General features: G+C 43.1%; 1 protein-coding gene and 1 non-coding gene across 2 annotated transcripts in view; one reads left to right on the top strand and one right to left on the bottom strand.

Annotated features, from left to right (window-relative positions):
* The first annotated feature begins 1,420 nt into the window (after positions 1 to 1,420).
* The window catches only part of LOC122557608 (FAS-associated death domain protein-like), a 30,799-nt gene continuing 9,042 nt past the window's right edge, over positions 1,421 to 23,177 (top strand). Inside the window, exon 1 of the mRNA XM_043705337.1 lies at positions 1,421 to 1,712. Within this exon, the coding sequence (XP_043561272.1) occupies positions 1,512 to 1,712 (201 nt within the window). The 5' untranslated portion in view covers positions 1,421 to 1,511. The remainder of the gene's footprint in view (positions 1,713 to 23,177) is intronic.
* trnai-aau lies at positions 5,527 to 5,599 on the bottom strand. The gene has a single exon. It is a non-coding gene; the product is annotated as a tRNA-Ile (tRNA).

Raw genomic sequence — 23,177 nt, 5'->3', positions numbered from 1 at the left:
ATTCATTTCTTCAATTATAATACAGTCCTTCTCCCTGATTTCTCTATCCACCTCATCCCTCTCACTGGTGAATGTCAACATAAAGTATTCATTTAGACCCTTACGCATATCCTCTGGTCCCATGCACAAATGACCAAACATGGTCCTTAATGGGTCCTACCTTTTCCCTAGTTATCATTTTATTCTTAATGTACCAGTGAAATAACTTTTAATTTTCCTTGATTTTACCTGCCATAATCCTTCATGTCCCTTTTTGCTCTTCTAATTTCCCATTGAAGATCCCCCTCTGCTTCTCAGTTCTACACTCCTCTCGTGCTTCTGTTGTTTTGGGCCCTCGGTATCTGTCATAAATCTCTGTTTTTCTCTTTGTCCAATCTTGTATACCTTTCAATACCTATTGTTCACCACATTTGATGGTCCCACCCTTTGTCTTTATTGGAACATGTTGGCCCTGTACTCTTCCTATTTCCCTCATGAATGTGTCCCACTGTTCTGACACAGATTTACCTATTGGCTTTCGCTCCACTCTGACCAAATCATACCTGATTTTCTTTAGCTTGGCCTTCCCCTGTAGCCTTGGTACAAACAGTTTTGCTTTGCATTGTTGCTGTAATTTGTTTAGATGCTGTACAGCATGAATCCAGATTAAGATCTAGCTACGTCCCATCTTGTGTTGTGCTGACTGACCAACATTAGCTCCTGGTCTGTCACAGCCCTTATAAAATACTCATCCTTGTTTATATCCAAGTCTAACTATTTTGATCTCTGATTTTCTCCAGCCTGCCCTACAAAGATGTTAGCCCCAGTACAGAAAGATTGAACAGATTGGGAATGTTCCTTTACAAAAGGGAGAGATTTAGCTGAAAGCTGGTAATATTGTCTCAAGGTTATATTTGGGTTGAGGGAGTAATTTTTGAGGAAATGTTTTCATTTTGGGGAGAATCTAAAACCTGGGACCAGGATCCAAAGCTACTAGATAGTGAGTGAGTGGTTTGAATGTGGAACGTGCTACCACAAGTAGTTGGTGAGGCACGTTACTTTAAAAACTTTCAGAAAAAGTCATTGAATACGTGGTTCAGTTGGTAGCACATTTCACCTCTAAGTCAGAAGGTGAACCTCTATGTTCAAGTCCCACTCCAGGGCTTGAACGTAGAATTCAAAGTTGACACTCGAGTGCACATAGAGTGCTACATTGTCAAAAGTAGCACCTTGCTGATGAGACATTAAACCAAAGTCCCATTTCCCGCTCAAATACTGCCTGAACTGACGTTAGGTACTTTATTGCTATACAGTATAACTAAAGATGTTGTGATGAACAAGACGAGGGACACATCTAGTGTTTTGTTGCACCAGTGCTAATTTTATGGATGATTTAAGAAACTGTCACCTGACACTGAGTTTAGGTTCATGACTTTAATTCAAAACTTAGCTTCATTGAATTCTTTTTTTCCCCAGGGAATCTGAATGTTGCATTCAATATAATTTGTAATGAGCTTGGAAATGAATGGCGGATGTTTGCAAGAAAACTGGGACACAAAGAAGCATTACTTCAGCAGATCGAATACAAACATCCACGCAACATGCGAGAACAGATTCAGCAGTCTTTGATAGAGTGGCAGAAAAGAGAAAGAGAACAAGCTACTGTAGATAAACTGCTATCAGCACTAAGGAGCTGCAAACTTAACATGGTAGCAGATTCTGTTGAAGAAGAGGTATATAAGTCTGATTGATTTCTAAACTGAGAACGCAAACTATTATCTCAATGGCACAAAAAATACTTTAGACATCCAAAGCAAATACTTTGGTTCCTTTTGAAACTTAAAGGTGCAGTTCTCTTGTCCGGTAACCTTTACATAATTCTATAATTACCATCAAGCTCTTATTGATCAGAGTTTTGTTGAAAGTAACTGAATGTTTTAGGTTACTCATGGCACTCAACTCAAAGGCTTCCTGCGCGTTTCTTTGAAGAAGTATGCATTCACTCTATATCCTCATTGCAGTGGTTTTGAATACACACCAGTATTAACCTCAGAGTGTGAATTGGGTGTGAGGGTTCAAACTACCTGGAGCACAAAGCAGCATTAACTGCCTCCTTCATTTCAGGCTTTTCTGCATATTCACACTGCCATGACAGCAAGATCAATGAAAGGCAAAATCACTTCACCAGAGGATCATAGTATGAATGCAGACCTCAATCAGGTTGTAAAACAATATTTGGAATAAGTTCCTAAAACTGTTTTGGATTCCTGTGGGGAAGAAAGAACTCTGACAAATTTTGCAAATGTCTTGGGAACCTTCACAAATTATTTTGTTCAAAGCGACAATACAAATTGCATTGTTTTTAAAATTGTGGAAGATTGTACTTTCTTGGTAAATTGCCAAGGGTAAAACATTGAACTATTTCAGTTTTTATTCCTGATGGAAAGAGCTTCCATGATATTACCAGCTATAAAAACTGTTCATCCAAATTTGTACTTAATTGAGGTGATGAATTGGTAAGACTGAAAAAAGATGCAATCTGGTTTTGAGAGTTGTTGACCACAAGATTTGTTAAATGAAGTTTGGCACTCATTTGCCAGAATAGTAAGGCTAATTTTGTTAACTTCTCCATCTTGGCTTCACATAAGTTTTACAATTCTTGTGATTACTAGACCCCTGCCCCCCAACGCAGGGACTATTGCTCCATTAGGGAAAATGCCTGAATACTTGAATGCAGTACTTTCTGTCATTATCTTCTCTGCTAGCTGTCCAATTTCATCAGGATAGATGTTGAGATGCTTGCCTGAGTGTTACTGTTTCAAGTGAAAGGCCTTGCATTTGTCCTTTTGTCCAGGTCGCAAGGATAGCATGGAGGGAAATTGCATCAGCACCCTCTTTTTGTGCTTTTTGCAAACAAACAAGAAAACCTAAATTGTACAACACTGTTCATGACTCTAGGACAGGTAGCAATTCGGAAGTTTTGTTGCTGTCTTAGGGAAATAGAACAGCCAGTTTGTGCATGGCACACTCCTACAAACCACTAAGTAACTCAGTTCATCCATTTGAAAGTGTTTCTCAGGGGATAAATATTGTCCAGGACATCTACAAAAGTCTGTTTAAAAAAGTGGCATAGGATTTTAAAATCCATATGAGAGATGAAGAAAAGGATTCTGTTTAAGATTTCATCCCAAGATAGTAATTCATACAATATGACCCAGATTATAGGATAATCTCTGGTATGGAGAGATTATTTTAGAAGCAAATATTAAAGTTTGGGACTCTACTTATAGAATTCTTACAACATGGAAGCAGGCCATTCAGCCCACCACAGCCCTCCAAAGAGCATCCAACCCCACTATCCTAGTCCTGTAACCTGTATTTCTCATGACTATTCCACTTAGCCTGCATATTGCTGGGTGCTGTGGACAATTTAGCAAGGCCAATGACTGTTGGAGGAAACTGAGCACCCAGCGGAAATCCACACAGATAGAACATACAACGGTCGCCAGAGGGTGGAACCTGGGTCCCTGGCGCTGTCAGGAAGCAGTGCTAACCACTGAACCACCTTGCCACTCACGGAGTTCGTGAATGTACTCACTAGAGTTCAGAAGAATGAGAGGCAATCTCATTGAAACATATGGGATACTTAAGGAGCTTGACAGCGTAATTGCCAGGCGGATGTTTCCACTCAAGGAGAAGTCGAGGAAATAGTCTGAAAACGGAGGAGCACCAATTTCAGACTGACGTGAAGGAATTTCTTCTTTCAGAGACGTATGAGTCTTTGGAACTGCTTGCCAGAGAGAGCTGTGGGATAGAGACAGATCAATTCTTCTGGGAATCAAGAGTTAAGGTAGAAATGCAGGGCAATGAATATAATGAATGTTGGATGATCCTGTTGAATTGCAGAGCAGGATCGAGGGCCAAATGGCCTATCCTGTTCTAATTATTATTATATAAACACTGGAAATACTCAGCAGTGTGGCAGCATCTGGGGAGAGAAAAACAAGTTAACATTTCAAGTTCATCTGAGCTGGAAAAAGTAATGCAGATGTCGCAGGTTTTTAAGCAAATACCAGGTAAGGGAAAAGATGGAAAGGACAAAAGGCAAGATCCATGATAGGGTGGAAGGCAAGAGTGTTTAAATGACAAAAGAGACGATAGACAAGTGAAAAGGAAGTGGTAAAGGAGCATGGTCCAAAGGTGGTGTAAATGGTCAGACCAGAATCATAAACCAATAAAACGGGGCCATTACTGGATTTCTGCAGTGGGGCTTCAATTGACCAGTTTGATGCAGTATAAATACTGCCACAAGGTCTGAACTTAGTGCCACTTAAATGTAATGTTGGCTGTTATTTCAAAGGAAATTGAGTATGGAATAGGGAGCTTTTGCTAAAACAATACAATACATTCATCAGACTGCAGCAGGAATACTGGCATTGGAGACAGTCACGAGGCAGATCCTCAGTATGGAGGCACTGTTTCTGTGGAGAGTATGTTGAGCGTGTACTCATTGGAATTTAGAAGAATGAGAGGTGACCTTTCTGAAACACACAAGATTCTTGGAGGGCTTGACCGGGTAGGTATGGAAAGTTGTTTCCTCTTGTGGGAGAGTCTAGGACCAGAGGGCATCACCTCAGAATAAGAGGTCACCCATTTATGACACAAATGAGGAATTTCTGTCTTAAGGGTTATGAATCTGTGGAATTCTTGTTGTCATTAAGTATTTTCAAAATGTGAGACAGAAAGATTTTTAGGCGGTGAGGGAATCAAGGGTTTTGGGGAAAAGGCAGAGAGGTTGAGTTGATGATTATCAGATCAATGATCATCTCATCCAATGACATGAATGGCTATTTCTCTCGCATCTTATGGTGTCAGTGTATTCTCTAGTTCTTTTGTAATGAGGAATAATCTCACAACATGCATGCAAACCGTTGGATTGTTATACAGCCACGCTGCTTGGAAGGAGCAATCATTTTGCAACATGCCTGTTTTGGGTGAAATGACTTTCTGCATTCCATGTGTGTATGCCAGAGACCACAGCTCCAGTTTCTTTGTTTAGGACCTGCTTTTAAATATTTGGGAGAACCTACCCTTGCGTGATTATTTTTGTGTGTTTGCTGCATAGGATGAGCCAGTCTAAGAAGCGCCTGAAGCATCTGCCCCGAAATATGGCATTAACTGGCACACCAGAGCATGAGACGTGCAAATATTTCTTTTTCTTCATCATGATTCAGCGTGTGCCATATGATGTGATGAACCAAAAACCTGGAATGTTGAGCTCTGTATAATATATACTATCAGCTGGTATCACTTAAGGAGCTATTTAGTGTTCAATTCCCATGCATAACATTTTAGGAAAAAGTCTTCAGACTTAACAAACCCAAACAATTATTGAAAGATCAAACTATCAATTGCTGGTCAGATTTTGAGAGTTCCCTTTTGTTGCCAGTGATCAACTTGTCTCTTTGTAAGACAAGAAATAAGAGCAATCACCAACCCTGACATGGCACTGCAAACATCACTGGCTTGCCCACCTCAGCCCTACACTTGTCAGTGTGGGGATTGAACCCACACCTTGGCATTATTAGCACCACGCTCTAACCAGCTGAGCTAACCGACCAATGCGCCGAAATGTCGATTTTCCTGCTCCTTGGATGCTGCCTGACCTGCTGTGCTTTTCCAGCGCCACTCTAATCTCGACTTTAATCTAGGCTTATGACCAGGAAACAATTGTCTACTGTCAGGAAAAACAATCCTGTTCACTAACATCCTTAGAGGAAGAAAATCTATCATATCTATCCTGGTCTATATGTGACTCTAGACCCACAGCAATGTGGTTACCCCTTAAATGCCCTCTGAGCAATTAGAGATGGGCAATAAATACTGGCTGAGCCAACAACATCCACATCCTGCGAACAAATAAAGAAAACTTATTTATATTCTCACATATTCTTAATTCCTTTGTCTCAAACCCATTCTGTTGTGCCCTGCAATGGTTTTCCTCAGTAGACTAGTCCTAAAGCCTGTTACTTTGGGTGTTACTTTGCCTAGTTCCCTCCTGTACTGATTGTAACAAGGTCAACCAGGCAGACCTCATTGATTGAGTTCCCTGATTGGGGCTATTAATCTGGTCCAGTCAGGGAGCCTTGGCTAACATATATTAATAGGTGATTTAGAATCTCCTCAGTTTCGGGGACTGACTCAGTGTGTTCCTGCTACTGTTGGATTCTGGTTTTGAGGAGGAGAGTTTATTTCTCTCTCCCCTTGTCAAGGGAAGACATTTGTTCTTTGTGTTTACTTTTTTTTGTTTTTTCTTTGATTTGGACTGTGTTTAGCTGTGCAGGCAGTTACCACCACTGCTGCAGCCTGGGCCTGCTCCTACAAGAAAAAGAAAAAAATAAATAAACAGGAGTGTCAGAGGTTCTGGTCAGTCTGAGAGCTGGCTCTGAGGGAACTGGACCAGTGTCGAGTATTATGCATGTGTAAATAAAGGGTGATTTAGTGATGAGCTACCAGCTTTTATGAAGTTATTTCATGTAGTATTCAAATTCTCCACAATAAATAATTTTTTATCAGTATCCATTCATTATCTTTAAAACTTCAATACCATTATCTTGAAATCTCTTTTCAAAGGATATCTAGCTCAACTTCCTCAACCTCTCATTAAAGCAAATGTGCATCACATTTCAGTCCCATCTTGTTCTCTACTGCATCAAAAGCAACAAAACCCTCACTGTTAGAGTAGCATTTACTGGAATCTAGTTTGGGAGGTTTGTATTCTTTGGCTCTTTAATAGCTGTTTCTCTTTTAGTATTTTAGTTTCCCTTTTTTAAATTGATCTTCTAACTGAGTTTTGAGAGTATCTTCATTGACATTACTATCTAGGAATGTTTTTGAAAGGAATTGGAGTGTTTATGTAATGCCTTTAACAGCTTCAGAACTTTCAAAGGGTATTATGGCAAATGTATTTTTTTGAAATGTAAGAACCAAGAATGAATTTGTCACCTTTAAAACTGAGGTCCTTGTCCAAAACTCAGACCAAACCAAACACGTGTTTAATTCAAGATTTGACCAGTACCTTGTACATTAACAGAGAAGGCTATGGCCTGGTTGTTTGTCAGTCGACCAGTAATCCAGAGATCCAGGTAATGTTCTGGGGATATCGGTACAAATGCCACCTTGGCAGATGGATGAATTCAGAAACTCTGGAATTAAAGGTCTAATGATGATCATGAAGCCATAGTCAATTATAAAACTCAAATAGTTTACCTTTTAAGGAAGGAAATTTGCCATGCTTTTCTGGTCTGGTAATGTGGTTGACTCTGAACTGTCCTGTGAAATGACCGACTAAGCTACTCAATTGTATCAACAGCAGAAAAAACAGTCCTGTTGACCCTGCAAAATCCTCCTTGCAGGGACTGGGGTAGTACCAAATTTGGGCATGCGCACACATTAGTCAAGCAGTTTTATGACATACTGTACTGAGCATACATTGTATGAGACACGATTATCACCATTTCTGGATATCCTTCTTATTCCTGTATTCATCCAGGTGTTTCTTGAATGCTGCTATTGTGTCTCCTCCTCCGGCAGCACGTTCATGGCAGTCACCACTCTTTGTGCGAAAACGTACCTCACACATCTCTTTTGAATATACCCCTCGCACCTTGAACCTGTGCCCCCAAGTAATTGACCCCTCCATCCTGGAAAAAGCCTCCTACTTTCCACTCGATCCGTGCCATTCACAATCTTATAAACTTCTTATCAGGTCATCCCTCAACCTCCTGTGTTTGAGTGAAAACAAACCCAGTGTATCCAATCTTTCTTCATGGCTAAAATCACCCATACCAGTCAACATCCTGCTAAACCTTTTCCGTACCCTTTCCAAAGCATCCACATCCTTCTGGTAGTGTATTGATCAGAACTACACAAAGTCCCAAGTGTGGCTTCATTAAAGTTCTATAAAGCTGCAGCATAACCTGTTTATCCTTATACTCAATGCCTCCCCCAATGAAGGCAAGCATACCATAGGCCTTTTTTACTACCTTATCTATTTGCACTACCACCTTCAGTGATCTGTGGAACTGCACACCCAGATCCCTCTGCATATCAATAGTCCTGAGGGTTCTGCCATTCACTGTATAATTTCTACCTGGATTTGACCTTCCAAAATGCATCACCTCACATTTTTCTGGATTAAACTCCATCTGCCATATTTCTGCATTTGGTGGAGAGTTGTCTTGGGTGTCCTCAAATTGACTGCCAATCCCATGAAGTCTCATTGTATCAGGTCAAACATAGGTGAGAAACCTCCTGCTGGTTACTATATACTGCACCCACCGCAGCTGACAAGTCCAATAATCCTTCATATTGAACACAACTTGGAGGAAGCACTGAGTTGAACAAGGCCACACAGTGTGGGGGACTTTGATGTCCATAACTTGGAATGGCTCAGCAACACCGCTACTGACCACGCTCACCAAGTCTTAAAGAACATAGCTACTGGACTGGGCCCATGGCAGCTGGTGAGGAAGCCAACAAGGTGGAACCAACAGGACTTCACTCTAACCAATCTACTTGCTGAATGCATCTGTCTATGACAGGAATAACCATTGCGCAGTCCCACCTACAGATTGAAAATATACACCTGGTCCTTGTTATCCACATACCTGCTGGGTCAGCCCCAGATCCCATCACATTGGAGAAGGAGGAGGATCCACGATTATCTCCAGGGTTGATGGGGTAACCCAGCAATAATGTCATAAATAAGACTGAATCACTTGCAATAATCTTCAGCCAGAGTATGGAGTGTATGATCCATTTCAGCATCCTGCTGAGGTTTTGTCTCACACTTACCAGTCACCAGTTGGTTTTGTTCACTTCACATGATATGAAGAAATGGTTGGTGTCACTTGATACCTCAAAGGCCACAACAATAATCCAGCAATACCGCTGAAGATTTGTGCTCCAGAACTTGCAGCACCCTTAGCCAAGTTGTTGCAGTGCAGTGCAGGTAGATCTCCATCTCCTTCTCAAGAATAACTAGGAATAGGCAATAAATGTTGCCATAGCCAGCAACATCCAAATTACATGAATGGAGGAAGTTGGCATTTACCAAGAAATCCTGTACATAACAATCAGGACAAAAGCAACATAGCCATTTCCGCCCCATCAGTCTACTCTCGATCATCAGTAAAGTGATGGAAGGGCTCATCGACAGTTCAGCACCTGGGCTACACAGTTCCTGACCTCATTACAGCCTTGATTCACACATGGGTGAAAGAGTTGAACTCCAGAGGGGAGGTGAGATGAGAGTGACTGCTCTTGAATGAATATTGTATTGTATTGAGGAATCCTAGCAAATCTAAAATCAGTGGAGAAACACTTCACTGGTTGGAGTCCAGCCCAACACAAAGGAATATGGTTGGGTTTGTTGGAGGTCAGTCATCTCAGCTCCAAGACAGCTCTCAGGATGTGTCCTAGGCTCAACTCTCCTCAGTTGCTTCATCAATATCTTTATGTACATCAGTAGGTCAGAAATGGGGATGTTTGCTGATTTCTAAGCATTCAGCACCATTTCTCGGTAATCATCAGCATCCTCTGGTGACCTCTCCTTCACAGACTGCATTTGCGAAGAGGCTGGTGATGTTATCCTCCATTGAAAGTAATACATAAATTCAAACCTTTTGTTGCTTCTGTTCTGTCTAAAACAGTTTTTGGTTAATGAGCCTGCTTCTAAGTTGATTAATAATCACAAACCCCTATCTGAAATTGTACAATAAACATAGGGCACATTTACATTGCTGAAGGTAAAGTTGTTGAAGAAGTTTACATGAAATTTTGCCAGAACTGTCTAATGTAGGGTACATTGATGTCATTGTGACATGATGACTTCTACATTGCCTTCAACTGAAAGGTTCAGCAACATCCCTGATCAGTGTTTCATTGCCCTACATCTCCTTGCTTTTCCTAGAGTCAAATTAGGGTCGGTGGCTATGATTGTGAACATAGACAACAAGATAAAAACAAGGGCTGCAGATGCTGGAAACCAGATTCTAGATTAGAGTGGTGCTGGAAAAGCACAGCAGTTCAGGCAGCATCCGAGGAGCAGGAAAATCGACGTTTCGGGCAAAAGCCCTTCATCAGGAATAGAGGCTGAGTGCCTGCAGGGTGGAGAGATACTCTAATCTAACATAGACAACAAATCAGATGTCACTCCCTGCACAGCTGCTGGCTGTTTCCAGGTTGTTTTCCCTCCGCGTGTTGTGGTTGCAACCTGATCTGTGCTGAAGCATTACTGACACAGTGTCAATTGTGTAGTATTCTGTCAACGAGACCCCAGAATCTGGGACAGTCAGCAGCACATACCTGACCAGTGCCATCTCAATAATGGGTCCTATTCATGCTATTTTGTAGACCCCGATCATTTCTATGGATCCCACTTTGGAACAATCTCTAACTCAAGATCAACTGTAACATAGCTAGAGCTCACCTTAGCTGAGCTCAGTTGATTCAGTACAGACTGGTTCACCACTTTAACTTGCCAAGGATCAGCATGGCAAACACTCCAATCTCTTGAGTCCTTTCTCTCTTTTATTCGTTTGTGGAACATGGATGTCATTGAGTAGGCCAGCATTTACTGTCCTTCCCCAACTTCTCTTGAGAAGATGGTGTTGAGCTGCCTTCTTGAATCTCTGCAGTCCATGTGCCAGGACAACCCCCATGTTGCCTTAGGGGAGGGAATTCCAGGATTTTGACCCAACTGAAGGGACAGCGATTTCCAAAGTCAAGATGGTGAATGTCTTAAAGGGGAACTTGCAAGAATTGAGTTCCCAAGCATGAGCAGCAGTTGTCCTCGGTGGTCGAGGTTGGGGGTTTGTAAGGTGCTATCAGTAATGCTGTGAAAGGATTTGTGCCCATCATAGCAAAGGGATTTGCAAGGTTTGTGAAAGTTTGTAGCTCAGGTTGAGGTTTAGGGTGTAGGTTTGATATCCAGACGTTTCATTACTTGGCTAGGTAACATCTTCAGTGGTGACCTCCAAGTGAAGTGAAGCTGTTGTCTCCTGCTTTCTATTTATATCTTTCTCCTGGATGGGGTTCCTGGGGTTTGTGGTGATGTCATTTCCTGTTTGTTTTCTGAGGGGTTGATAGATGGTATCTGGATCTATGTGTTTGTTTATGGCATTGTGGTTAGAGTGCCAGGCCTCTAGGAATTCTCTGGCATGTCTTTGCTTAGCCTGTCAAAGGATAGATGTGTTGTCCCAGTTGGAATGGGTTTTTTCCTCCGTGTGTACGGCTACGAGGGAGAGAGGGTTGTGTCTTTTTGTGGCTAGCTGGTGTTCGTGTATCCTGGTGGCTAACTTTCTTCCTGTTTTGTCCCACGAGTGTTTGTGGCAGTCCTTGCATGGAATTTTGTAGATGACATTGGTTTTGTCCATGGGTTGTACTGGATCTTTTAAGTTTGTTAGTTTTTGTTTGAGAGTATTGGTGGGTTTGTGTGCTACTAGGAATCCGAGGGATCCTAGTAGTCTGGCTGTCATTTCTGAAACTTCTTTGATGTATGCTAAGGTGGTTAGGGTTTCTGACTGTGTTTGGTCTGCTTGTCTGGACTGCCACAAACACTACGTAGGACAAACAGGAAGAAAGTTAGCCACCAGGATACACGAACACCAGCTAGCCACAAAAAGACACGACCCTCTCTCCCTCGTAGCCCTACACACGGAGGGAAAAAAACCACAATTTTGACTGGGACAACACATCTATCCTGGGACAGGCTAAGCAAAGACATGCCAGAGAGTTCCTAGAGGCCTGGCACTCCAACCACAACGCCATAAACAAAAACACAGATCTAGATACCATCTGTCAACCCCTCAGAAAGCGAACAGGAAATGACATCACCACAAACCCCAGGAACCCCATCCAGGACAAACATATAAATAGAAAGCAGGAGACAACAGCTTCGCTTCACTTGGAGGTCGCCACTAATGATGTTACCTAGCCAGGTATTGAAACGTCTGGATATCGAACCTACAGCTCAGCGAGCAAACCTACACCCTATACAGTAAAGGGATGGTCATTCTGACTCATGGAACAGTTTTTCACTCTTGGTCTTGTAAGGAAGAATATCAGTGCTTGAAATCTTCACACTTTGCCATCTTGCAGGCAAAAAGTCTATGTTGGTACTGTGTTGTCCAGCCTCAGTCAATCCATGGTCGATGTGAGTGATAATCACCATTTTAGTAGTTTTGGAATTTACACAATACATTGCTGACAACAGAAGTAAGGATCGATGGATTCATTTCTTACAATTTTCAAAATAAGAAAGTAGAGGTGCTCATCCTATTAACCAATTAGACCACTAAAGCTAAATTTCCACATTTTAAAGAATCATTCCAATGTGAATTCAGTCTGGAATTCTCTCCCACACCCCCATTCCAACCCTGTCTTCTTTCAGATTTACTCTTTAAAGCTTACCTCACCAACCCTAATTTCTCTTTCTGTGACTCCATTCCTCATTTTGGTTTATTAATCCAGCAGAGTACCTTGAAGCTTTTCACTATGGTAAAGGCACCAAATAAACACAAAAATTGTTATTGTTCTCTTTTCAAAAATAAAAATTGCTACTTTTCTGAATGGGCTTCCGTGTGAATTTTTATTGTGGGTGTTTCTTTCTTCAGTCAACCATAGTTTTACTCACGACTTTCAGCTGTGTATCTATGATTAAATAAACCAGTTCCATCTCCACATTCATCACTCATTGTTAAGACTAGGCATTCTCCCAACATTTTTATCTTGGACTTGACAGCAGATACAGGTTCAGTGAGCAGAGAGAGTGTGCCTGCTAAGATTAGCACCTTTAGATATGTCTTGAATGAGGTAATGTGTCCCTGATCTTCGAGACCACTTCCCTCCCCACCCCCACAACCACCATCATCACCACCACCACCATGGACAAAGCTGATAAAAAGACTCTTCCCCTGTCTCCATCCTTCTCCAAAATATGGTAAACATCAGAACATCGGGTTGTTAACGTTCATAAAATACTTAATGGTGAGAATCACAAAGGTCTAAAAATGTAACATTATGACAAACGTTTGGAAAATAATTAAGAAGGTGTTGGTTTACAAGGGGTTAAACAAACTTTACCAAAATGTTCCTTAGTGTAGTTTCTTGAGGACCAGGCATCTTCAGCTACTTCATCGATGATAATCATAAGGCCACAATTGGTGATCGCACTGCAGTGTTCAGTTGCATTTGGGAGACAGTGATATAGTGGTAATGTGACTGGATGAGAAATCTAGACCCCCTGCTAACGTTCTACAGACCTGGGGTTGACTCAGCATGGTGGCTGCTGAAATTTCAATTCAATAAAAAATCTGGAATAAAAAGTAACTTAATGGTGGCCAAGTTATATAAAAATACATCTGTTTCCCTGACAGAAGTTGCTGAAAAAACTCTGTGTCTGGCAGCATCAGTGAGGTGAGAAACAGAAAGTTTTGAGTCCAGTGATTTTTTTAAATACAGAATCATATAATTTTACAGTTCACACGGAGGCCATTTAACCCATTGTGTCTGTACTGCCTCCCAAAACAGCTACCCAGCTGGTCCCATCCTCCAACCGTTTTTCCATATCCATCTAAATTCATCCCTTTGAAATAAACTGCTCTCTTCTGAAACCTTGTATAGAATCTACCTGCACCACTCTCCCAGCCGGCATTCCAAATCCTAACAATTCTCTGAGTGAAGATTCTCCTCATCTCACTCCTAGCTCTCTTGTTAACATAGAATATAGAATATTCTATACTGTTTTTAACAGTCCAGCACAATACAGGCCCTTCCACCTCAATGTTGTGCCAGTTTTTTATCCTACTCTAAGATTAGACAAAACGACATACCCTTCATGTTACTATCTTACATGTGCCTATCCAAGAGTCGCTTAAGTTTCCTGAATGTGTCTGACTCTACTACCACCGCTGGCAGTGCATTCCACGCACCACCACTCTCTGTGTAAAGAACCTACCTCTGACATCTCCCTTGAACCTTACTCCACTTACCTTAAAATTGTGTCCCCTCGTGATAGTCATTTCCACCATGGGAAAAAGTCTCTGGCTATCCACTCTATCTATGCCTCTCAACAAGCTTTACACCTCTATCAAGTCTTCGCTCCAATGAGAAAAGCCCTAGCTCCCTCAACTTTTCTTCATAACACATGCCTTCCAGTCTAGGCAGCACCCTGGTAAATCTTCTCTGCACATCTTTCCTATAATGAGGTGACCAGAACTGAACACAATATTGCAAGTATGGTCTAACCAGAGCTCTATGGAGCTGCAGCATAACCTCGTGACTCTTAAACCCAATCCCCCTGCTAATGAAAGCCAACACACCATATGACTTCTTAACAACCCTATCAACTTGAGTGGCAACTTTGAGGGATCTATGAACATGGGCCTCAAGATCCCTCTGTTCCTCCACACTGTCAAGAATCCTGCCTTTAACCCTGTATTCTGCATTCAAATTTGATCTTCCAAAGTGAATCACATAACATTTTTTCAGGCTGAATACCATCCGCCACTTATCAGCCCAGTTCTGCATCTCTTCCCTCACTTCCTGTAGTAACCTTGGGTATATTCCATCTGGCCCAGGGGATTTATCTATCCTCATGTTTTTCAAAATTTTCATCACATCTTCCTTCCTAACATCAGCCTGTTTGAGCATATCAGCCTGTTTCGCACTGTCCTTACAAACGACAAGATCCCTCTCGGAAGTGAATACTGAAGCAAAGTATTCATTAAGGACCTCCCTACCATCTCCGACTCCAGGCACAAGTTCCCTCCACTATCCCTGATTGACCTTACCCTCACTCTGGCCATTCTCTTGTTCCTCACATAAGTGTAGAATGCCTTAGCGTTTTCCTTAATCCTACCCACTAAAGCTTTCTCATGCCCCCTTTTAGCTCTCCTAAGTCTATTTTTCAGTTCCTTCCTGGCTACCTTGTAACCCTCTAGAGCCCTGTCTGATCCTTGCCTCCTCAACCTTAAGTAAGCTTCCTTCTTCCTCTTGACTAGATGTCCCACATCCCTTGTCACACAAGGTTCTTTCAACCTACCATCCTTTCCTTGCCTCAGTGGGACAAACCTGTCCAGCACACCAGCAAGTGCTCCCTAAACAACCTCCACATTTCTGTTGTGCATTTCCCTGAGACACCTGTTCCTGTCTAATAGTATTGTAATTCCCCCAAAACACTTCCCATACCTTCTGCTCCTAAGCCTCTCCATGAGTGTGGTACAGGTCAGGGAGTTGTGATCACTATCACCGAAATGCTCTCCCATTGAGAGATCTGAGACCTGGCACAGTTCATTGCCAAGCATCAAATCCAATATGCCCTCCCTCTATCTACATATTGAGTCAGGAACCCTTCCTGGACGCAACTGATAAAAACTGCTCCATCCAAAGTACTTGAACTAGGAGGTTCCAATCAATATTAGGGAAGTTAAAGTCACCCATGAATATTAACCCTGTTGTTACTGGACCTTTCCAATATCTGCCTCCCAATCTGCTCCTCTGTGCCTCTGTTGCTATTGGGGAATCTGTAGAAAACTGTAAAGATTTTTGACAACCTTGAAATAGTGACTCTTAATTACTGACAGACCAATTAGTGGAAACAGAATCTCTTCCTTCACCCTATCAAAATTGTTCATAATTTTGAACACCTCAATAAGGTCAACTTTTAGTCTCTGCTCCAAGGAGGATAAACCTAATTTCTTTCCTTGTCCCTGAAATCCCTCATTCCTAGTTTCATTCTAGTGAATCTCCTTTGCACTCTCTCCTTTGCTTCAGTGAGCAGCTTGCACTGCCTGTTCCATATGGTTCCCACTCCATCCTTCACTCATCTTTTATATTAATGTGTTTGATGAACACTTTACTCTTTGTTTAAGCACAGCATGCCATCCTTTCCTCATATTTCCTCTGAGCTTCCCTTATTCCAGACCTCACCTCTCTCCTGCGTTTGAGAGACTCTGCTTTATTTTTATTGCTATTGTTGTTCTGGCAGGGAGTTAGCACAGTAGGATTGTTGCTAGACTATTAACCCAGAGACTCAGGTAATATTCTGGGGACCTGGGTTCAAATTATGGCAGATAATGAAGTTTGAATTCAAAATGCTTCTCCCCCACCCCCACCTCTGATGTTCTCCACTTGGCCTGCCTCATTTCCTCTAAGGCAGGATTGAAAATGTACTGTTCCGGAACATCCTCCTGCAACATTGTAGGAATTTCTCCATTTCCATGGCCCACACTGTACGTTCTCCCAGTCTACCCTGGGATAATTGAAATTACCAAGAATCACAACGCTACTTGTCCTGCAGGTTTCAACAATCTGCCTCCAAATGCTCTTTTCTACTTCCTGTCCACTATTCAGCTGTTTACCCAACAAGATCACTGCTTCCTTCCTACCATTTGGATTCTCATTTAGGAACTGTATCTCATTTAAGGTCAATGATACTACCTTTGACCAAGACTGCTATACCTCTCCCTGGTTACCCACCCCGTTTCTACTAAAAGCCTTATTACCTGGGATGTTAAGTGTCCAATCCTGTTCTGGCTTGAGCCACATTCTGTCAATGTTACTGTGTCATAATCCGCAGAGCAATTTCTGCTTCTCGTTCCCCAATTTTGTTCAATCAGTGCATTTATAAAAATACAATTTAACCCTGTCCTTATCTCTTTCTTGCCCATTGGAAGGTGACCATTGCTTTGTTCTCTGTCAACACTCAAGTCTTCTCTCAATTACTTTTCCCCGTTCCCCATCTTCTCTCTTTTGCCCTCTCTAGTACTTCCAAAGTTGAGCTAACCAGTCAACCCACCTCCCCACCTTACTAGTTGAAGTCCACTGCCACTACACCATTTACTCTCTCAGCCAGGAGATTAGTTCCTTTTCTGCTCATCACCTTGGATGAGGAAACGGTCTTTGAAAGCATAAGACACACCAAATGAGGGATGTACTCTCCAAAATGGGTTTTGGGAAGGGTATCAGCAAGTGGATGCAACTGCTCAATGCTGACATTAGTAGAGCAATCTCAATCAATGGGTGGGAATCAGAAAGCTTCCCGATCAGATCCGGAGTCAGACAGGGTTGCCACCTCTTCCTGCCTTGTTTGTGTGTTGTATAGAAGCTTTTGTTGTGTCTGTCAGGAATGATGTGAGCCTGAGAGAGGTGACTGTTCCAGGCAGCAGAGCCTTGACAGTTGCTGGTTTCTGCTCAGATTCATTGTCAGTGCACAGACTCAAGAGTATCTGTGACCAGTTTGAACTAGCCTTGGGAGCCAAAGTAAATCAAAGCAAAAGCAAGGACATGTTCTTTGGGAACCGGGCTAACTGAACGTTTGTTCCCTTCCCCCGTCAGGACAGATTCTGTGAAGGTGCTGTGGATCGGAAGGGCTGGGGCATGCGCAAAATGTTGGGAGGAACATATCACCAAGGTCAGGCAAAACCTGAGCTTTCAAGAGCACTGCTCCCTCTCCATTGCAGATAAAAACATATTCATCAGGTGTGAGGGGCTCTCGGTGTTGCTCCACGAGGCACAGATCTGGCCCATTCCCCAAATCTGCAGTACAACTGTCACCTAAACCTTCTCCCACTTCATTTGGAGGTCTAGGATGGACTGCGTCCACATGGACATCGTGTACAAAGCTCTAGATAAGGGGGAGATGAATGTACCTAATGCCACTCCCATCTTGATGTCCACCTTTGGGTGCAGCTGCATCAAGCTGTGCGTAGACCCTCGCACCTTGTGTTATTCCATACTGAGGTGCTATCTGTCCCTGGTGTTGCAAAGGAATGGCGTCGTTGTTGTGGAATACTCCAAGTAGTTGGACCGTCCCATATCACCTGTCCCTGGTGGAGACATTTGCAAAGAAAATCCCCACTGACCAGCAGTCCATCAGGAAGTGGTCAGCACATACAGTCCTCGAGACCCTGTGGGAAAAGGAGAGGGTGGAACCTTTCAGGTTGTTCTCTGAGTAGACTGTCAGTCATTTGGCAGGATGCTTTATCTCTAGAACATTCCAACAAGCACCAAAATATAGCTTGGCTGGTGGTGGTCAGATCCTTCATGTGTACTTGGACTCTCTGTACCACCACACAGTGTCCTAAAAGCAGCTACGAGGGGCAAGAGACTGTCAAACATATCCTGATGGAATGTGCCTTTGCAAAGGAAATCTGGAGAGAGATGCAGTGGTTCACATTGAGGTTCATCCAGAGCAGCTCCATGACCAAGGACAAACAATGACTACATGTGGAGCACCACCAACCCTGCCCTGCATGTAGGCAATTGTATCCCTGGGAAGGATCTCTGAGATCATCCTGTCAGGTACAGCACAGGTGTGGCCGGGGTCAATCACCAATCCCAGAGCAGACCTTACCTGGCTGATGATAACCTAAAACAGGATTTTGTCATCTGCATTCAGTAGTGAAAGTGGTCATCAATTTCTAATTTCCGCCCTCTCCCCCTTCCCCTTGTCGATGTGGGTGATGATACCCTTCCTCATGGATTCCTTCATACTGAAGCATACTGTCGTACAATTCCAGCAGATCCTGGCCAACGAGGTCCCATAGCCTCGGCCGATGAGCAGTCACTTCACAAGTTTTATTTTTTCAAAGGACTTGAGGACCTTGGCCAGCTCATCTAGAGTTAACGTCTAGTTCATGCTCTCCCATGTGCTGTCATCCAAGGCCTCCGTGATGGAGGACAGAAGTGACTGGGAGGCTACACTGCCTGTGGGCTTTGGGTCTTGCAGTCTGGTATAAAGAGATTGGCTGGTCCTCGGGATGTCAGATTGAAATGACGTTACTGTCATCTTCTCCCTTCAGGCTAATAATCACAGAGATCTCTCCATGCACATTTCATCCTGCTCTACGCTGTGGGTGCTGGAGGCTTACGAGGCAAAGAGCAAGGATTACTGGCTCTTCACCTCCTGGAGATTTTCCATGATATCAACCCCCATCATCTACAGCAAGTGTAGGTTCTGTATGCTTTTCTGAAGTTTGGACAAATTTTACCCATCTCTCTCTCTCTCACACACACACATACACACCTGAACACCTTTGAGGACAAAAAAAAACCTCTTCATGTTCCCCTTGACTGTTTCCCACCAGTCTGCTGGAGACTCAAAGAGGGGCTTCACAGTTCTCCAACCTTTGTAGTCCCTTTTGAGTTCCTGAATGTTTTCTGGAGTCAAAGGTTTCACATTCAGCTCCCAAGTTCTCTTGCCAGCCCCAGTGGTCATCCTGTAGGTGACAGTCAGCCAGCAGGAGGCAGTGGTTCAGAGAAGAAAATCAGCTTGAGATCGATGGATCAGACTGAGAACACTTGGGACGCAAACAGGAAATCTACACCTTGAACAGATAGACCTGCCTGGCCGTGACAAGGTGTATTTACGCTGTCATAGAGAGCAATTGAGGCCAGAACATTGACTCTAGTTCTTAGTGCTAAAGGATTGAAAAGGTATGGGGAGAAAGCAGGAATGGGATACGGAATTGGATGATCAACCATGATCACACAGAAAGGTGGAACAGGATCAACCTGCTCCTATTTTCTATGTTTCTATATTTCGATCCGTGCTGCCTCAGTTGGAGAGTTGTTAGATTTTTCCTTTCTGTGGGAGAACTCATCTCACTGCAACCTGTCAGGTCTCTCAGCAACAATCTCAGATTACACTCTCAGATTACACTCTCAGATTACACTCTCAGATTACACTCTCAGATTACACTCTCAGATTCATCCCTTGCGGTTGCTGTATCCTCAAAAATCCAAGTACTGGTTTGTCCCAGAATCCATAACAAATCAAACAATCTATCCTGGTCACATTGCCAACCTATCCTTTGTCCTTCTTCGGTCAAGTAGGGTAAGTGAATGAAACATAGAACATAGAAAAGTGCAGCACTGTACAGACCCTTCAGACCACGATGTTGTACCGAACATTTACCTTAATCTAAGATCACCCTAACCTTCACACCTCTCAATTTATTGCCATCCATGTACTTGTCCAACAGTTGCTTAATGTCCCTAATGGCTCTGACTCTACTACTACTGCTAGCAGTGCATTCCACACACCCACTACTCTCTGCATAAAGAACCTAACTCTGACATCTCTATACCTTGCTCCAATCATCTAAAATTATGACCCCTCGTGACAGCCGTTTATGCCCTGGGGAAAAGTCTCTGGCTATTTACTCTCTCTATGCTTCTCATTACCTTGTACACCTCGATCAAGTCACCTCTCTTCCTTCTTCTCTCCAGTGTGAAAAGTCCTAGCTCACTCAACCTCTCATCATAAGACATGCCCGCCAATCCAGGCAGCATCTGGTAAATCTCCTCTGCACCTTCTCTATAGCATCCACATCCTATAATGAGGTGACCAGAACTGGACATAATATTCCAAGTGTGGTTTAACCATGATTTTGTAGAGCTGCAGCATAACCTCACAGCTCTTAAACTCAATCCCCCTCTTAATGAAAGCTAAAACACCATATGCCTTCTTAACAGCCCTATCAACTTGGATGGCAACTGTGAGGGATCTATCAACATGGACCCCAAGATCCCTCTGTTCCTCCACACTGCTAAGAACCCTGTCTTTAATCCTGTATTCATCATTCAAATTTGACCTTCCAGAATGAATCACTTCGCATTTATCCAGGTTGAACTCCATCTGCCACTTCTCAGCCCAACTCTGCATCCTGTCAGTGTCATGTTGTATCCTGCAACAGCCCTTGACACTATCTGCAACACCACCGACCTTTGTATCATCGGCAAACTTACTAACCCACCCTTCCATGTCTTTATTCAAGTAATTTATAAAAACTACAAAGAGCAGAGGCCTAAGAACAGATCCCTGCTGGACACCACTGGTCACTGACCTCCAGGCAGAATACTTTCCATCCACTACCACTCACTGTTTTCTTATGGCCAGTCAATTCTGTATCCAGACAGCCAAATTCCCCTGTATCCCATACCACTTAACTTTCTGAATGAGCCTACCGTGGGGAACCTTATCAACTGCCTCACTGAAATCCATGTACATCACATCCACTACTCGACCTTCATCAACTTGTCTCGTCTGATCCTCAAAGAACTCAATAAGGCTTGTGAAGCATGGCCTGCCCCTCACAAAGCCATGCTCACTATCTTTAATCAAACTATGTTTTTCCAAATAGTCATAAATCCTATCTCTCAGAATCCTTCCCAGTACCTTGCTTACCACAGAGGTAAGACTGACTGGTCTGTAATTCCCAGGGATTTTCCTTTTCCCTTTCTTGAACAAAGGAACATTTGCCTCCCTTCAATCATCAGGTACTACTCCCAAGGAGAGTGAGGATGCAAAGATCATCGCCAGAGGTGCAGCAATCTCATTTCTCGTTGCCCGTAGTACCTTGGGATATATCTGGTCCAGCTCTGCGGATTTGTCGATTTTGATGCTTCGCAGAATTTCCAGCGCATCCACTTTCTTAAATATCAATCTCTTTAAGCCTATTAATCTGGCCCACGATGTTCTCCCTATCAACAAGTTCCCTCTCAATGCTGAATACTGAAGCAAAAAACTCATTTAGGGACTCCCTTACCTCTTCAAACACCAGGCACAAGTTCCCTTCACTATTCTTGATTGACCCTACCCTCTCTCTGATCATTCTCTTATTCCTCATGTATATATAGAATGCCTTTGGATTTTCCTCATTTTTCATGCCAAGGCTTTTTCTAGCTCTTCTCAGACCATTTTTGAGTTCTTTCCTAGCAACCCTGTAATCCTCTAAAGCCGTGCCAGATCCTTGCTTCCTCAATGCTCTTGATGAGAAGCTCCTCTGCTGTTGTCATCCAAGGCACCTTGACATTACTATTCCTTGCCTGTCTCAGTGAGACAAAGGTATCCAACACTTGCAACAAGTTCTCCTTAAACAGCTTCCACATTTCTGTTGTGCATTTCCCATAGAACAATTGTTCCCAATTTATACTCCACAGCTCCTGTCTAATAGCAGTATAATTTCCTCTCCCCCAATTAAATACCTTCCCATACTGTCTGCTCCTATCCCTCTCCATGGCTATGGTGAGGCAGTTGTGGTCACTGTCACCAAAATGCTCTCCTACCAAGAGATCTGACACCTGGCCTGGCTCGTTGCTAGTACCAAATCCAATATGGCCTCCCCCCCAGTCGGCCGATTTACATATTGAGTCAGGAATCCCTCCTGGACACTCCTGACAAAATCGGCTCCATCCAGACCATCTGCACTAAGGAGGTTCCAATCAATACTGGGGAAGTTGAAGTCACCCATAACAATGACTCTATTACATCTGCATCTTTCCAAGATCTGCTGCCTAATCTGTACTTCCATCTCTCTGCTGCTATTGGCTGGATCTATTAAAAAAACCCAATAAAGTGACTGCTCCTATCCTGTAGCTGACTCCCACCCATACTGACTCAGTAGACAAACGCTCCTCAACAACCTTCTTTTCTGCAGCTGTGATGCACTCACTAATTAACAATGCTTCTCCCCCCACAACCTTCTTAAACTCTGGAACATCCAGCATCCATTCCTGCCCCTGTGAAATCCATGTCTCTGTTATGGCTACAACATCATAGTTCCTAGTACTGATCCATGCTCTAAGTTCATCACTCTTATTCCTGACACTCATTACATTGAAACAGACACACCTTAACCCATCCGTTTGCACTGTCATCTGTTTATCCTTCCTGACAGACTCTCTGCCTTCTATTTCTGTCCATTCAACAACTACTGTCTCCTTACCTGTACCTCTGGTTCCCATCCCCCTGCCAAACTAGTTTAAATCCTCCTGAAGTGCTCTAGCCCTCCCAGGACATTGTGCTACAAATAACCCAGATGACTCCACAGTCTTTCTGAAGTAAACACCACACCTTGTGATCTATGAGGAGAAAGTGAGGTCTGCAGATGGTGGAGATCAGAGCTGAAAATGTGTTGCTGGAAAAGTGCAGCAGGTCAGGCAGCATCCAGGGAACAGGAGAATCGACGTTTCGGGCATAAGCCCTACTTCAGGAATGAGGAAAGTTTGTCCAGCAGGCTAAGATAAAAGGTAGGGAGGAGGGACTTGGGGGAGGGGCGTCGGAAATGTGATAGGTGGAAAGAGGTCAAGGTGAGGGTGATAGGTCAGACGGGGGTGGGGGCGGAGAGGTC

This window comes from Chiloscyllium plagiosum, chromosome 16 (assembly GCF_004010195.1).
Source record: "Chiloscyllium plagiosum isolate BGI_BamShark_2017 chromosome 16, ASM401019v2, whole genome shotgun sequence".
In the NCBI taxonomy this organism is placed as follows: domain Eukaryota; kingdom Metazoa; phylum Chordata; class Chondrichthyes; order Orectolobiformes; family Hemiscylliidae; genus Chiloscyllium; species Chiloscyllium plagiosum.
The sequence above is the reverse complement of the archived record's forward strand: the minus strand, read 5'-3'. Positions and strand labels throughout refer to the sequence as shown.